Raw genomic sequence first — 17653 nt, forward strand, 5'->3', positions numbered from 1 at the left:
CCGCAGGCGGCGGCGCGGCCGCGCGTGGGTGGGCGCCTCGCTTCCACCGCCGCCGCCCCGGCCGCCATTTTGCGGGCGGCAGGCGGGTCGCGCTGCACGGTGGAAGGGGAGCTGGGCGCTTCTTCTCCTGAAGCAGGTTAAAAAAAGTTCATGACTGCGCCACCGAAAATTAGGCGGTTGATAGCCCCTGCCCCGAAATACCTACTGGCCGGAGTCGCGATAAGGATTGGCGACTGTGGCTTCGCAGCTGTGTAACGAGGGGGAGGTGGCTGTACCTAGCCCCCTCATCTCTCACCAAGGGAGTTCTCCGCCTTGAACGGCGCCTGTTACCGCCTATGCGCAGGGGCGGCTTTGGTCCCAGCAGCGTTAAGAGTCAGCGCGGAAAGCCCTCCGCATGTCTCATCCTGAAACTCGCACTAAAAAGAAAGAGCGGCAATGCTGAGCGCCCAGGGGCTTGTGCCTCCCCCTGCGCCCCTGCTCGAAACCACGCCTGGTCCTGGGGAGCCCGCTGCGAGGCCGGTACCGCCCTCTCCTCCTCTCTGCGGCACCACTTCCAGCTCCGGACCTGGCCCCGCCGTGGTAGACGAGACCTCCCGGCTGCGCGTTGGTGCGTTATGCTTCTCTTTCTTCTCCCACACATCCACCCCCCTGCGCCCTGAGGACAGGCGCCCTCACACGCCCTGCTCCGGGGTGGCGCCCTCCTCCCGCCGCGGCTCGCTCCTGAGGAGGGCTGGGCGGCCGCGCCGGGCCGGGGCGCCCAGCGCCAGTGGGGCTGAGCTTGCCTTTGCTTGTGAGGAGAAACGAAACTCGGCGCTGCCCTTTTCGTCCTGCAGAGCAGAGTTTCTTCTCGCTTCATTTTCTCCAGTGTGATTTAAGATGACGTAGTTAAAATTGGATGGAAATCTGTGTAAACTCCCTAGGGTAGAGCCAGTTTATTTCGATTTTTGATTACGACCGGAGTGTTAATCTAACGCTTTTTAAAATGGAAATTAGCGTGCTCATTACTACTTTACGCGAAGTGCAAACCATTTAGGCCCAATACAATGATGAGCAAGCTGGAAGTTACTGTGGGCTTTCCCTAAGTGCCTCGTACTTTCTTTACAGGGAAGTTTGAAACTTCTGGAACCTCCCCCGAAATATTCAACGCTTTGAAGAATGTAAATGATATGTGCTCAAAATGAGCACTGTGTGGTCTGAACTCCTCTACCTCTTAAAGCAGAGTGAAGGGGGTGTCAAATGTAGCAAGTACCTGCTTGTACCAAGGTAACCTACTCTCTTCCCCTGGCATAGGGCCTTCTGCTCGAGCTTACCCTGTGAAACAGAGAGCTTTCCATACAAGAATGGATGAAACTGCTGATCCTGTTTTTGCTGCCATAGAGATGCTTACTACAGTTACAAAGCTTTCAAGAAACAAATGCTGTCTCGATTGACAGCTTGTAATTGTAGATAAATTTTAAAGTGCAAAACGTTTCCCTACTTCTCTTGAAAGACTCCTGCCTCTTAATGTGAGGCCTGATAGATAACTTTGTCACAATTATCACAATTAATACAGGACACTGCTTTTTGCGCTTTTAACTGAGCTTATAATGGTAGGTTGTGTAGCATTTGTTTTGCAATCGTAAGTCCAGGGTTTCATGCGAGGTGTTTAATAGCAAAAAAACAAAATTGCTTGAGCCTTGTACATGCACAGAAGGGAGTTAATAGAGCCTTGCAGGTCTTTGTGTGTGAAGTTTTGGTATATTGCTATTTCTCACTCCTTAAAAACTCTAGCCCCTGATTTTGGATGCATTTTGCGTGGACTCTGGGCAATTTGAAACAGTAAATATTGTAAGTACAGAAAATAGTGTAATTAATTTTTATTAATTTCATAGAAGCCAATTAATATGCTAGCTGTTCCCTAGTGTGAAATGGAAATTACTATTGTGATTGTGAAGTAAATACACTTGCTAATTTTCTCAGGTGTTTATCATAATAAATTCTTATGTACAGTGCAGTATCCGGGGTCAAAAGTCAATGCAGGCTTAGACAAATGTGCCCTTGACAAGGGTGCTTGCTCATTGCAGTAGGTGAGAAATTTGTCAAGAGACTGTCCGTTCAGCCTTAAAATCTTCTACATCGTTAAGCAAAGCCTGAAAGTTAAATGAAAGCAGAAACTTGCATTTATGGGTGCTTTGGTAGTAACTCCCTTGAGACATTTTCTCTCAGTGTTCTTTTGGGGTCGCTAGGTAACTGATGAGTCACTAGACTCAGTCATTTTTTCAGAGACCTTATGACTACTTTTCCACAAGAGCCCTTGTGAACCGTGTGAAAATCTGGGGTGATTGTGAACTGAAGTAGCCAGACTTACAGCAAACCGCTTCCTTTCCAGTCATCCTCACTCCCATGCCTGGGGCTTTTCTGGTTCTTTGATTACAAGAAGAAAAGAGTGATTCTTTGTTCTCTATGTAGGCCTGTCTCCTTCACTCGCTCTGCCCTAGTACTGCTGAGGCAGCCTTGGTACACTGGTGTCGGTGGTTGTGTTTGTGTCTTTGCAATGATTTTGAATTTCATTTAAATGGAGAATGTACTGAAAATAAGCATAGTGCTTCTTCAGACAGGTACAGGAATTTTTTTTGTTTCTCTTTCTCTTTTTTTTTTAAGACATGAAGCTCTGTTGGTTTTAACCATCTTCCTGCTCTGTAAACTTTGTGCTGAAATTTTACTCAATGCCTACAACACTGAACTGAACAAAAGAGGAAAGTCTTCAAGTATTTTCTTGCAGCAATATTGGCAAATTATATGCACACATTAACACACAAACTGCAGGGGCAACTTTCTCTGGTGACTGAACTTTTGTTCCTTCTCTTGGAAGGGTATGCTGTTTTCCTCTCATGCCCTTTTGTAAAGAATGTGCATTCAAAAGCTGTTCTTGCTGCAGAGCCCAGGTAATTTAAAACTTGAAGGCTAGATTATTAGGTTACACATTCTGTCATGGCCTTTCTCTTTTTTTTCTTTATTTGTTTTTGTTGCAGCTATGATAACGGTACCAATGATGTTTGCAAAAGCTGTTATATCAGCTGGAAGGGTGAAATATGATGCCCTTCACTTTTCATGGTAAAATGGGTCTAGCTCACACACATGCAGATGAAATGCATCAGGCTTGCCCAAGTGATGTGACATTCCTGCTATCAAAATATGGCAGCATGATTTTTGGATGAAAAATCATAAGCACAGTTTCAGTACTGGAACACTTATTTCATGTTGCTTTTACTCATTCTCCAAACTCTGCAAGAGTGTGCACTATTGACCATTGACTACATATTCACAGTTGTTTTTCCTGGTATTTGGTGTTTCATTCCCAGTTCAGTGGACTGTTTGAACTCAAGCAAAAGAATGTGTGGTCCTAGCTCATTTTTCCTTAGTCTCCTCCACTAAAATTAGCAAGTAACGCCACCTGTAATTGGTGATGTTGATATTTGTCCAACAGAAAATGAGTTGAGGTCATCGACTCTGTATATGGGCCATCATTGGAAAATACTGGATGAAAACCCATGTGCTGGATATGGATGTGTAAATCAGTAATACAGCCATGATCAGATGTCTGTCTTTCAACGTTCTTGTGGGTAGAATTGCATACAGGTAAGAGATTCTACATTGGAAGTATCACTCAGCATTTTTCTATAGTGCAGTGTGATCTATATTATATGAAGGGAGGTAATGAAAATAAATAGTTCATATGCATCTTTTAGAAGTAAATTATTTTTGAGGTGATGCATAAATAGTAACTTTGTATGTCTGAAATCTTAACTCTGTAGAAAATCTTCCCCTCCATGCACATATACTTTTTAAAACTAGCTAAAACAATAAATTAAATGAAAAGATCAAGTAAAATAATTAAAATTTATCTGGGATTTCTTAAAATAGCAGAATGGAGTTATTAAATTCCTCAGTTCTGTTAAAGTGAGTCATACATATGCATTCTCAAGCTCTTCCGAAAGACTCGGCTGCATATACCTCTAGAAGTTGCTTTCATATGGGAGTGCTTTGTCTCTTCCCCTCTTTTTGACTGTATGATGTGATAAAAAGTCTTAAACTTACCTGAAATTCTCATAAATGTTTTATGCTATCTTGAAAATCAGAAGTTTACAATAAAAATACTTAAGCAGAAAACTGCACAGAACAAATTCTGACATAGGGGATGGGGGAAGGGGGAGGCCCTGCTTAGCAGCAGCCTGAAAATTTTCCTGCCCTGCCCTTTTGTTCCACCTACACATGTATTGGTATTGCCAATCTGGACGTAAAAAAGAACATGTCCAAAAGTACAAATATTTTGTCCAACCAGATTATCTTTGTTGAAAACACTTTAATTCCTTTTCAGCTTGCTGTGTTAAAAATACTAAGGTCCTGAGTATTTGAAAGAATGTTATAGTGACAAAGGGGCAACTTCTGATGTTTCATGCCAGCATTTCTGTTGGTGGGGTTTCTTTTGTTTGTTTTATTTGTTTTCTGCTTGCATTGTGGACATTTGTGTGCCTGTAGGGATAAATGTTATTGTACCTCTTCCAGCAAACAGTTCTTCCGCATTCCTGAATGGTGTGATGTGATGAAGGAAATCACTGTTCTGGTCTGTCCCTTTTAGGCTCTGAAGAACAGAAATTTATCAGAAAGGACTGTAGTTTGTGCTGTAGCAGGAGTATTACATTTGTTCATCTTCACTACATGTTATAGAATGGCATGTATAGAATGTAAATAGGAGGCACTGATTGGCTAAGGTGGGTATCTGCAGTTTTATTACTGTCAGCTGCAGTTGAATGCTCTCTGCTTCTGAAAATGAGCCAAAATGGCCAAAGTGCTGTTTGAAGACTTGAGATATATTGAATCTCATTTACACCTCATAATGGATGTGTGGGTGTATATTTAAGCAGGGTTATACATTGGTCTTCTGATGTGGTGGATTCTGTGATACTTTAAAACTTGTCTGTGCTACCCTTCCTTACCCCCCCCTTCAGTTGTGTTTCTGAAGATGGGACCTTGAGGTCATAGCAGCTGCTTGTGTTAAATCACTAGTGATACAGGCATATTATCTGTGAGGTAAATCATGGTTTCTTCTAAATATTGATGACATTCCTGCAATTGTGATACTCAATAACAGTGTATGCCTAAAGTGGAGGAAAAATTCACTGTGGTCATGGGCTCTGTAGAAAATATGGGTCACTCTAGGCAGTGGTGGATGTAAGTAAAAGAGACTTTGCTTTAGGATCTTGATTTTGACACGATCTTTTAGCGGACACTAGAAGCTAGCCTGTGAGTTTAATGGAACCTAACTCTTGCTCCTTTTCTGGAGAAATGAGTCATGTTGGTGTTGAATTATTTGAAAAGGTTACCTTATAGACAGCACCCAGATGAAGAAAATAACTTGAAGCTGAGTTCATCTCATTTACTGAATGCATGGATGCAGTATGTGGCGTTGTTGGTCACGACTTCAAGAATGCATAACAAAGGGCTGAAACTGTTGGAAAATACTATGATATTAAAAGCTTTCAGTGTATTAGGCTTTAAAGTCATTTTGGCTTTTTGCTTTAGAGAATGGAATATACAAAACCATTCAGTAGTGAGCTCCTTGTGAGGGCTAAGATTTATTTTTCAGGTTGCTTATTTCATCTTTTTCCATGTATATAATAAGGATCAGAGAAGGGTAGACTTTTGTCTATAACATGGAATTACAGTACATCTTAGTGCTCAAAACACTTCCTGAAAAATGCTTTGAGACTTCTAGGGCAGAAAAGGGGGGGGTGGGCAAGTGGGAGGGTTGGTGAGAAGAGATCAGAAGTTTAGATTTAAGATGCTGTAGAATTTAACTCTTATTTCCAGGAACGCTTAAAATGTGCACGCTTATCAGCAGGCTGTTTTTTTTTTGTTTTGTTTTGTTTCACTTCCTATGGAATTTACAAACTTGTGCTAAGGTAGTTTTACTTAATAATCAAAAAAAAAAAATCAAGTTCTTCTTATGACCTACCAACTGCTTGTTCTTCTGTAATGAACAGCTGGGAGAACCCCTTGAGAACAGTAGGTCTTTATAGATTAAGTCGACATTTTAGTTGTGAGTGGAATATCCCAGAAAGAAGTTTCAATTGGGATCTTGTGCAGCAGATGACTGATTCAGAACCTTTTAATTCTCTCCCTCAGAACTACTTCTGTAGAAACACATACAGTTAGGATTGAACACCAGAGAAGCACCGTGGTGGAAATGGGCTTTGTGTCATGTTGGCTTCCTGTTTAAAAAAAAAAAAAGAAGATTGTAAATTTTAAAGGGACAGCAACAAAGTGATGACCAAGTGCCAAGTGCCAGCTGCCCTTATTCACCACATTGAACAAGAATTGGATAAAGAAGAAGAAGAGATGATGATTTTTCTATGCCGAGACCTTGCTCCTGACTTAGCTACTGCAGACCTTAGAGAGCTGCTGGCAGCTTTGAATGAGAGGGAAAAACTGTCTCTTTTTGGCTTGTCTGAGCTGTTGTACAGAGTTAAGAGGTTTGACTTGCTGAGAAGGATCTTGAAGACTGAGAAGGCAACAGTGGAAGCTAACCTTGCCACGTATCCCAGACTCGTTCCTGATTACAGGTAATACATGTTTTTCTACTCTGTTTTATTCAAAATGCTTTTTCTTTGGGGGGGGGGTAGAAATGGGCAGGGGTAGAAATGGGCAGGTCTTGATGAAGGTAAAAGACGAGCAGACAAGGGCATCATATATATGAGTTAAAATGAAAAGAGTATCTAAAGTTTAGTCCCTAAAATAAGGCCTAGTAACCTCTTACAAGTTATGGCGTTACAAGCATTTATCTTTGAGATGATTGTTAATTGATAGCAACAGTGATGTTTTTTTCAGTTTAGTGGAATGTCATTGGTTAGTGGGGTGGTTTGTTTTTTTTTTTTTTTTTTTTTTGGGGGGGGGGGTTGGTTCCAATTTGCTTTGGACTTGTAATGTGATGCAGCTCTTCTCAGGTGGCTTGTCTCTAACGACATTCTACTCTTCAGTTTTGAGAGTCTTAGGAGCCTCTCTATTTTTAAGAGGCTCCAGTGATTTTCTTTGGGAGACTTTAGAAGGAAATAAATGTACTCATAAGGAAGATTTTTCCTGTGTTGGCTTCTTACCGAAAGAAAAAAATCCTGTGTCAGATTTAAAAAAAAACAAAAAATGTTTTTGAAGGTGTGTTCTGTTATCCTGTATTCTTTCACTGTAGCTGCACTGAAATATCAGAGACCTCTGTTTCACCAGCAGTGGCTATTACAAAGGCAATGAGCTATTAGCCCTTCTTGTGTTTTGGGATACTTTTCATAATTTAGTCCTTCCTGTGTATTTTGAAGTGTTTATGATGCTGCATCATACAGGCCAAGTAGTTGTGTGGAAATTGACTTCATGATGTCCTAGTGTGCCAGAGAACAGTCAAGATATCATGGCCACATTTATATCTCAAGGCTAAAGGAACATAAATTATGTATCTTGATCTCCAGCAATTTTTTCTGCCCACTGAACCCTCTTGCTTAAAAACAATTACTATAGAAAGACACAAATGCAGATGAGTAAGAGTAGGTATTTTATTCTGTAAATGGGTTGTGGAATAGTACAGTTTTGTTCTTGTTGTTTAATTAGGAATGGTGCATTGGGACTAGAACATGGGAGAAGTTGGGTAGTTGGGCAGGAGTAGGATCTTGCTGAAAGCTAATGCTTTAGAAATGTCTCAACTTCATTCCAGGGTACTAATGGTAGAGATTAATGAGAATCTGGAAAAAGAAGAAGTTGGTTCTCTTGTTTTCCTACTCAGAGATTACGCACCTCGTATTAAAATGGCAAAAGATAAGGTAACTACTTTCTCCTAGTCTTATACTTCAGAGCAATGAGAGATTAAAATTAAAAGGGATGTGGCTAGACAGTAAGGAGAAGAGACAGTACTGCAAGGGATAGCACAGCAGAAGTATACAAAATTCAGGAAGTGTGAAAGGAGTAGTGGCTCCTACTTTTACTGCATGGAAAAAAAAAAAAAAAAAAAGAAGCTAAAAAAACAGTAAGGTGGGAACAGTGAAGAGTTGCTGTAGTGAATGGTATTACCATGAATCCCATGAATCTCACAAGTGGAAGGCATAAAATAAAGCATTTCTTTAAATATTCCTGATTTGCAAGTTCACATATGTAGGATCTCAAGTATATCTTGAATTATAAGATCACTTTTTGTTTCCGCTCCATTTCATTTACAAATGAGCAGTTTTAACTAAGTCATTCTCAGCCTATTTGCATTCTGAATATCTGATTCTGAGTGCCCTGAAAAAAAGAAGGGATTCAATAGAGAGGGTTCAGAAAACTTGTCCACTAAGCACAGAAGAGAGAGAAAAGGAGAGAGCCCCTGTAAATTCCCCCCTTTTAAGCTATTAATCTAGGCATTTGAGATGACATTCCAAGTGGTTGGCTTTGTAGCAGCAAGAAAATGCTTCCTCAAAAACTGATCCTTTAAGATCATTGGTCTCTTGTTTCTAATTACTCCTGTGATACAATACTAAGAATGATAAGTTTTTCAGATAATCCTTTCTTAGTATTTCAGCTGCTAATGTGTCTAATTCCTAAATATACAACGCTTACCACTTCTCCCCACATTATTTCCTAGGTTTCTTTGTTTAACTGGTGGACTTGCCTTTCCTAGAGTTACTAATAGAGAGCAAATTAGTGATAGTACAGTTTGTAGGTTTTTTCTCCTGTTCTAGAGTTTTCTAGCTCTTGTGATTGACCTGGAGAAACTAAATTTGGTGGCTCCTGATCAACTGGACTTGATAGAAGACTGTTTTCGAAACATTCACAGGATGGACCTGATTAAGAAGATTCAAAAGTACAAACAAGAAGGTAAAATGCTTTCTTGTTTTATTTATTTATCTGGTTGTTTTTTTGTCTTTTTTTTTCTTTAATGGAATACTCCTTTTGATAAGGATCAGATATGCTCTTATTGAAGATAAAATTGAGTTACATGTCAGTATTTTCATGCTTCAGGGAATTAGGCTTTAAAATGGTTAATAAATTACCGTGTATTTTTCAGTGTGTTTCTGTTAAATTTTCAGCTTTAATGTCCTCCGTTCATTCCCAGCCAGTGTATGTAAATGCACTTCAGGCATCTCTCCCTAATCTCAGTCTGATTGATCCCCCTTACAATTCAGGGGTAAGTATACAGTAAATCAACAGATCCTTTATTTATCTATAAATATTGCCCAGCATTGAAAGAGGATTCATCTCCTCAGGACCTAAGGAACAAGAGATTGCTAGCAACTAGAATATTACTTGGTTTATTTCTCAAGTTCTTGTTATTTGCTGAGTTTAGGGCCTGATTTAAATCTGCTGACACTGAGAAAGCTTTCATTTAAAGACTTTCTATGAATTTTTTCCTGTTAGTTGGGAGTATTTTTTTTTTTCAACTTCTCTGGCAACTAAAGTTTTGCCTGACTGTTCTTTGGAAAATGTATTTTTCTTCTTTGTACTTGTGAACTTTGCAAAATCTAGGGAAAGCAGCATTTCCATTTTGGAAGTTGAAAGTTATGATTTACTTTTTTAGGAAAGATTTTCTGGTTTTGTTTTAATCTCATTTTAGCAATGATCTCTGAATATGTCAAAAGTCATCTTCTAAACTATTCTGAATCAAATGCAAAAATTCCTATGTTTGGGTTAAGTTTGATGTTTTGAAATACGACCTTTCTTAAAGTCTTCAGCCTTGCAGAGAAATTTTTTGTCATGTTTACAGTATATATATACACGTGCAGAGCTTACATACAAAACATATTGCTCAATTTGTCTCTACTAACACAGTCACAACAGCTTTATTTTCCAAACTAGTGTTAGGAAAAAGTTTGTATTGGCTTTCTGCAGTATCATAATATTGTTATAACTTCCTTTTGAATTCAGTGAAAATTTGTCCTTGCTGGTATATATGAAACAAAATATGTAATCTTTTTATTGAGGAATAAAAGTATTAATTTTTGGTATTTTACAATACATAATACTAGTTTCTGAAAGTTTTTTTTTTCTTTATTTTAGATCCAAAATGTGAACCAGGAGAATATGCAAAACAGACAAAGCCTTATTCAGGGTAAGAATAATCTGTCAGAGTTTTGATTATCATAAAAAGCCAAATGGTGTATTCCATTGTATTGAAAGGACTGTTATTTAATGGTTGTGTTTATGGATATCAGCTGGAGATTCTGAATTTTTGGTGCATCTGAAAATTGAGCCCTGTCTTGATATTTCTGTTGTATTTGTTTTGCTGGTGCTGTCATATCTTAAAAATTTCTTGAAATAGGTAGAGGCTTCCATTTTCACAACTACTTACATGAATAATCAGATTATTCGTAGGAAAAGTTATGGAGGATAACTAGTGAGGATAACTAGTTATGGAGGATAACTATGCCAGTCCTAGTGGCCAGCATAGCACAGCTGTGGTTTTTTTCTCTCTCTTTCCCCCTTTCTCCCAACCCAGTGTGTAGCTGTGTCCATTTTGTGTGCCGTAAGATTGTTTGGACTAGGAAGTTTTTGTGGAGGCTTTTCTGTCAGTTTAATTTTCACCAGGCCAGCCAACATGTTGTCTAGTTAATACCAGCTTCCTAACATGACTGTTGTGTTCTTTCTGGAAATCCACTATACCTGTCAAATACGGTGATTTTTTAAAAAAGTAGTTGGCTGAATTTTCTCAGCATAGGGGAGAGTTTGTTTTTGTTGTCACAAGTAAGGTAGACTGTATTCTAGATAACATTTAATGTGAAAGTAAAGTTTTATTATTTGCTGAACTTCGGTAGCATGTATAGAAATCAGAAGATCTAGATGAGAGAACTTGGCCAAACTGAATGGATTTCTTTCTAAATTATTTGGTCTCAAAGAAGTGTCACTGATGCCTGCATGTTGAGATTACTTATATATGTTTTAACCACAGCAGAACCAGTCCGTATATCAATTCAGGAATCAGGACCAATGTCACAAAAGGTATGTAGTTGTGCTTATGTATATTTATAAATCTCCCTATATATTTACATTAATTTTCTTTTAGTTTGAGGTTTTCTGTAATTGCATGCAAACCAAATCTGTACATCTCTATCTTCCTGTGCCATAAGCAGGTCCTATGAATTGCTCTTAGAGAAGAGACTTTTAATATGAAATATTAGCTCCTAACATGCAATCAGCAGTGTGCAAAAAGCATGTATATATGATGTGCTTGCAGAACATGTATATTCATGAGTAGAGGCTAGGTCAAAACCTGATGAAAGTCAGATCTCTTGCATCTATGTTAGAAATAGTAAGGCTTCTTGGAGGGTGAGGAAGTGAGGGAAGAAATTACTGTTTTTCCCCTGGCCCTCAAACAGGGAAAAGACATGCTTTTGGCATTAACAGTAAGCATGGACTTATTGTAGCTTTTTCTAGCCCTGCTATGGGCCAAGAGCTGGGAGTTAACCAAACTCGGAGCAAATTGATTATCTTTTTTAAAGAGACAACGGATTGTAATAGACCCAGTCATTGCAGACTTTCTAGGAATGAGGAGGTTTTACATTGTCCAGGTAGACAAGGAAAAACTGTTCTGATGAATGGTACCAGCTGAAGACCTGAAAACACACAGGTTTTTATTGTGTTAACAGTATGAAAGCTTATACCTCCTAACATTACACTTAAGGAAATTAATTTCAAGGTACAATAGAAGGATAATATTTTTCATGGGCCACGTCTTTAAAAAGCCCGCCAATCCGTCTCTCTCGCTCCGTCTCTCTCGCTCCGTCTCTCTCGCTCCGTCTTTTTTTTTTTTTTTTCCCTCCCCTCTATTTCGTGACCCCATTTTATGTTCGGGCCCTGGAGTTAAGATTCAGTGTCAAACATGTTTCTCTGTTTCCTGATTCAGTCTTAGCACTTTAATCAAAGTAGTGAGACTGCATGATAAGAGGATGCCAGACTTACTTAAGTCTGTAATAGAATTAGGGGAAAAATCGTGACTGTATCCATGTTTTTTTAACTTTTTTTTTCTTGCACAAATAATACGCATTATATCCCAATACTTACTTAGTTGGGGTTTTTTTGGGTTTTTTTTTTTGTTTGTTTGTTTTTGTTTTTTCTAGCTTCTCTATGGGAAAACAGCAGAATAAGAGAATAAGTAGGTTTGGAGTGATTAAATTTGAGAAAAGAAGCAAGTCTGTGAGCTGAAGGAATGACACTAACTTTGTTTGCCCTTTCACTTTCCTCAGATTTCTGATGATCAATACAGAATGCAAAGTCAACCTTTAGGAATATGCCTGATCATAGACTGTATTGGCAATGACTCAGGTAAGTCTCTAGAAATTGAAGTTCCTTGTGTTGTTAATTACAGATAATTAAAATAACTTTATATAAAGAATATGATGTAAATCCACCAGTCAGATTGGTGTCATGTTGTCTTAGTCCGCTAGTCTATTATTTATAGTAAGTCTTCTAAAGTAGAGAGTTGAAAGGCCCAACCTGGAATTAAAACCAGCTGTGCTAACTACTGCAAGAAGTGTTTGTTTTTTAGGTTCGGAGTTTCTGAACAAAAGAATTTATAAGGGGATGGACTGATGTTCAGGGAAGGGGGAAAAACTGGTGTTCAGAGAGATCAACAAAGTAGTTTAACTACAGTCATACAGCAGGTTTTTGGAAGGTATGGTAAACAAGATGTTTCACACCTTTCCAAAAAAACGCAGTTGTTGATTTAAAGTATAATCATACTAGTTACCAAAGGTTTTGCATAGCTGACAATACCTGATCATGATCATACAGCAGCTAGGCCTCTGTTGTATGTTGCATGGTTTAATTGAAACTGTCGGGGAAGGAAAAGGTTTAGTTTCTTTCTTCTTGATTTAGTTAAAAATTGCATGTATAATTCAACGTAGTTAGTGCTGTGGTTAACGTTTGAAATTTTTTTGCTTGCCTTTGTAGAATCCAAAGCATTAGTTTTTTGCGTAAGCGGAAACGTCTTTAGTCAGTGGAGCACATGAGGCTAAAAATAAAAATGGAGAGAATGAGTGTTTGCAGTCAGTTCTGTAATAGGCTAGAAGATGTGTGGGAAGAGGGTTTGGGGCATATCTTTTCTGTTTCTTGTAACTAATGTCCCAGACAGACCAACTTACAGTTCTTAATATCATAGTTGGAGAACAGTAGATGCAGAGCACAGACACAACAAGGAAACCTTTGCCATTTGTTTCACAATAGTATTTAAGAGAAATATATGAAACAAGATACTTTAGCTTTCTAGTAGGGTACCAGCAACCAGACAAATTCACAGTCCTGCTATAAATAGAGAAGGAGAGAGGGAAGGATTGAAGTCAGCTACATGCAGTTCTCTGGCAGCATTCTCTGGGATCCCCTTTTCTCTCTGTTCTGTCAGATTCATGAACTACCTCTGGCAAAAGTAAAATAAAAAATACATTGAAAAAACAAAAAGGGTGTAGAAATTAAATTATTCAAGCTAATATATGACTCCTACTGTCAGTAAAACTATGCCTTTTTTTTTTTCATTTTCATCTTGAGATCAAAAAATCTCTGAACTGTTGCCTCCTGGTTTACCTCCCAGTTCTTCTCTTTCATGTAAGGTTAGAGCATAAATGGCTTTTTGACACAAGAAACGTATTATATAGTCTTTATCTGGAAGGCAGCATTATAGGATCTGGTTCAGTACCAAAATACTTGCACAGGTCTACTGCTGCAAAGAAAGCAAATGCAAAAAGCTTTGCTAGAGAAATTTCGGTGTGGAGAGTTGAAGAGTACACAAGGCTTGAAAATGGCCTGGTCTTTAATGGATTAGATGTGAGCATGTGCTGACCAACTTTATTGAACAGGAGTGTTCAGCTGAGCCAAGCCTGAGTGTTTGAATGAAACAGTAAATATAAAAAGCAAGCAAAGCACGTGTACTTGAGTAAACAAGAAGTAAGAGGGAAGAAATTGTCATGTCAGTTCAGTCAGAACTGCACAGATTTAGATGTGTTCTTCCTTAAAATGCACAGGATCCTCTGCACAAGCAATACACTGTACTCACTGTTTTGTAATAGTAATTGCTTCTAAACACAAAGATGAACACACAATATTAAAAAATATGTGTGTGTGTTCTTTACGTGCTCATATGGGTGCTTCAGCATTTGCACGAGAACAGGAAGAATAAATGTGATTGTGGAAGATTCTGTTGACTGGAAAGGACAAAAATGGGTTGAATATTCAGCCTCTGGCATGTCAGATATACATGTAGATTATGGCCCTGCAGCTGGTGTGCTTGCTTGAACCCAAGGCAAGTCTTAGTGTGTCTCAGTCCCTATGTATGTCTGCATTGCATGAAGAACTGAGTACAGCATGCACGTATCTCAGATATTAATGTCACCAGTGCGTTGTCAGCATTTTAACCTTCTGATAGAAAGCCAGACTCACTGAAATATATTACTGTTCTAGTGAGACTGAAGCAGCATATCACATTATTTAAAAAGATTTTTAAAAAGCCATTGTCTATTTTAGAGTTGTGCCACACAACTTCTGAGTTCTGAAAATACCAAAGATAAAGAAGAGGACAGGCAGAATACGTTAGGAGTCATATCTGCAATGTGTGGAGAAGTAATCAGTAATCTGCACTAAGTCTATAGCTGTCTCAAGACTTAATCTGAGGAAGCTGAACCAATGTTAGATGATGTAGGATCAAGGATTGCCACGTTTGAAAATCATGCCCAGTACAAACAATGCAAATTCATCAGATATTGATAAAGTTCAAACTGAAACTGTGCTTGCTGTTTTGCAAGATGAGTTATTGGCTGCTCTTGACTCTGATTTCCACTTGGAAGCCAGTTTTTATCCTGTGTTGGAAATCCGTCTAAACAATCGGAGGGAGAGAAGGGGAATTTTCAGGTAAAGATGAGAAAATGCTTATAAGCCTGCAATGATTTGTAGGGGGATGATTGCTGTTGAAGAAATGGGTATTTTCTTATCTCAGGTTGCTGTATGTTGAGCTTTATTTTGTTGCATCTTAACATAAATTGCTGTATCCAAAATTTACAGTGTATAACTTCTGATTCATTGCTAAACAAAGATGTCAGCTGTAAGAGTTTGTTTGCATTTATTTCTTTGTCATATAATGTGTGATGGTTGTAAGTCGACACAGAGGTTTGTAATTTTGTAACTTCATGTACATAATACATGCACCAGTGATGTAAGTAACAAAAAGCAGTCTTGTTTCTGTAACTCTCACTTTTACATATGCACGACTGCCCTCTGATGGATGAAGTGCTTCAGCCAAGTATGTAACTGTTGAATGGTACTAATACTAGGTCACTCTTTTACACTAGGTAAAAATATCTTGATACCAGATCCCATCTTCCACATGAATTTTGAAGACATATTTTATTGTCATAAATAGAGGAGATTTTCCTGTATAATTACAAACCAAAAAATGTCCGGAAAAACTTTTGAATTACTTTACAAGATCTAATCAAACTAACAAATCAAGAAGAAAATCCTATAATCTTCATTTATCACCTCACTTTAGTGGTACAATTTGTAAAATTGCTGTCTATCTTGTTTTTGCTGCGGAAGTTTGAGTTCTGTTCTCCATTTTCACTGTTGGTGTTTCTTGAGGAGAACACCGTAGTAGTAGAGCGCTTATTTAGCTGCCAATTATCTCTGAAATAGCTCTGTCCTTTTTCCCTGCTAATTAGGGATTGTTAAGCTTCTAGAGTCTTGCTTCCTGTGTCTATAATGACATGCATTTTCTCCTGTCCTTATATTAGAAACTCTATAGGCAGCATATGTGTGTATATATATATATATATATATATATGTAAGTTTATAAGAAAGATGTGATGCTGCAGCTATAAGGCTGTAAGTCACAGTGGTAGCTGGTTGTTCACAGAACACTTAAATACCTGTGGTTCTGACCACCACGAATCTGGTTTCACTCTCATATTAGTAAACATTCAGAGTAGTTGCTCAGAGCATAACACGCTTTTCTGCAGTATAGGCTAACACAAATACAACTGTGTTAAATCTTGATCTACAGTTTTAATTTCTAACACATTTGAAATGGCTCATCAACAATGTTCAGCTTTTCATTGCTAAAAATATAATTCTGTCACCAGGCTTGTCACAGTCTGGACTCGAGTGTCCATTCTCCATCTATTCTTTCACTTAATGTCCACTTTATATAAGAGCAAGTATGAATGAGTGCTGCAGGTTCCTTTTTGACTGATGAAAGTTTTTTTCCTATCAGTTTCTGAATATCTGCATTAATAAGCGTTCAGAGTAATTTTGACAAATCAAACAGACTCCTGTACTACCCAGCTCATTCCTCACCATTACAAACCTGTTCTCTGAAACATTTTCTAATGTCTTCTCCTACCTGATATTTTAAGTCCTAAGAACAGTTTCTTGGGATACTGGCTGTAAACAAAAGTGTGCAAAAATTGGTGGAATTAGAAACTCATTATGTGCCACATATTAGTGTCTTTGTTGTCATGAAGTACATAACTGTTATTAAAGATAACATGCATGTAGCAGTGTGTGTACTATGTGATTAACATCAAGACTCCTGATTTTTCAGTTGTTATGATTAAATGAACATCTTGTTTCCATTAGTCAGCTATTGTAAATACTGTAGTCCTTCAGGATAGTTGAGATTGAGTCTTGCTGTGCCTTGATTTAATTATGTCTTGCTTTTTTCCAGATGTGTTGGAAGAGACCTTCAGAGACTTAGGCTATGATGTCCATTGTTACAGATATTTAAATATGGACGCCATGAATCAAACATTGCGTGAAATTGCAAGGTTGCAGAAGCACAGAAACTGTGATAGTTTCATCTGCGTATTGATCAGCCGTGGTAGCCCTCAGAGCGTGTTCTGTACAGACCAGACCTTTTCTGGATTTCCTTTGGAACGAATAAAAAAATACTTTACTGCAGACTCATGTCCTGAGCTCCTAGGAAAACCAAAGCTCTTCTTCATTCAGAGCTACATTGTGCCAGAAAGCGAGCAAGAATGTAGTAGTCTGGAAGTAGATGGGAATGATGAGAAGATCATTTCTAACGCAAAAATCCCATGGAAAATCACTATTCCCCAAGTAGCAGATATCTTTTGGAGTCAATGCAAGGTTGATGTGTCTACACTAGAAAGGTCTCCAAACTCATCCTCATATTATCTGCATTGTCTGGCTGAGCTACTCCGCAATCCCCATAAAAGGTAAATAAAAGAGGAAATTCAAGAACCTTTTTTCTAGGGCAGCCTACTGTCCTAGAGGAAGAGCTGTGTAAACTTTCATCCCTTTTGGTCTGGAGAGGTGTCTTCATGCTGCGTTGTAAGATAAAAGGCAAATGTACTTCATCCTGGAATGATGGCACAGGAAGGTGCTCTAGGAGTGAAGCTTCTGATTCTGGATGGTGAAATGAAAGTGTGTTATGAGACTGGGGCTTGCAGAACATGAGGAGAAGGAGCCTAAAGCAAGCACTGAAACTTTCTTCTCCAAAATAAAAGGTGCACATCAGGCAATCGTCAAATTGAGGTTTGCTTTTAAAGCCATTAAGAAGGGCTCTGTTTGCAAATACAAAAAGCCAGTGCCTGAGTCTGAAGGAAAAAGACAGTTGAGAGGGAAGGATTTTTTCTTTTCTTTTCTTGAGATATAATTCACC

At 38.6% G+C, this 17653-nt stretch overlaps 1 protein-coding gene across 6 annotated transcripts in view; it reads left to right on the top strand.

The window, feature by feature from the left end:
• CFLAR (CASP8 and FADD like apoptosis regulator) overlaps nucleotides 1–17653 on the top strand; it is a 26767-nt gene continuing 9114 nt past the window's right edge. For 2 of the 6 annotated variants that reach the window (XM_062579255.1, XM_062579254.1), the window contains exons 1-12: nucleotides 1–607; nucleotides 1105–1263; nucleotides 3467–3618; nucleotides 4619–4751; nucleotides 6166–6602; nucleotides 7736–7841; nucleotides 8736–8871; nucleotides 9084–9181; nucleotides 10051–10102; nucleotides 10940–10989; nucleotides 12234–12312; nucleotides 16697–17207. In XM_062579255.1, coding sequence (XP_062435239.1) covers nucleotides 6307–6602; nucleotides 7736–7841; nucleotides 8736–8871; nucleotides 9084–9181; nucleotides 10051–10102; nucleotides 10940–10989; nucleotides 12234–12312; nucleotides 16697–17207 — 1328 coding nt within the window. In that variant the 5' untranslated portion in view covers nucleotides 1–607; nucleotides 1105–1263; nucleotides 3467–3618; nucleotides 4619–4751; nucleotides 6166–6306. Of the gene's footprint in view, nucleotides 608–1104; nucleotides 1264–3466; nucleotides 3619–4618; nucleotides 4752–6165; nucleotides 6603–7735; nucleotides 7842–8716; nucleotides 8872–9083; nucleotides 9182–10050; nucleotides 10103–10939; nucleotides 10990–12233; nucleotides 12313–16696; nucleotides 17208–17653 lie in introns of those variants that run through there. The other 4 variants (XM_062579256.1, XM_062579252.1, XM_062579253.1 and 1 more) reach the window with 4 other exon arrangements.

The sequence above is a fragment of the Rhea pennata genome, chromosome 6 (genome assembly GCF_028389875.1).
Source record: "Rhea pennata isolate bPtePen1 chromosome 6, bPtePen1.pri, whole genome shotgun sequence".
NCBI lineage: Eukaryota > Metazoa > Chordata > Aves > Rheiformes > Rheidae > Rhea > Rhea pennata.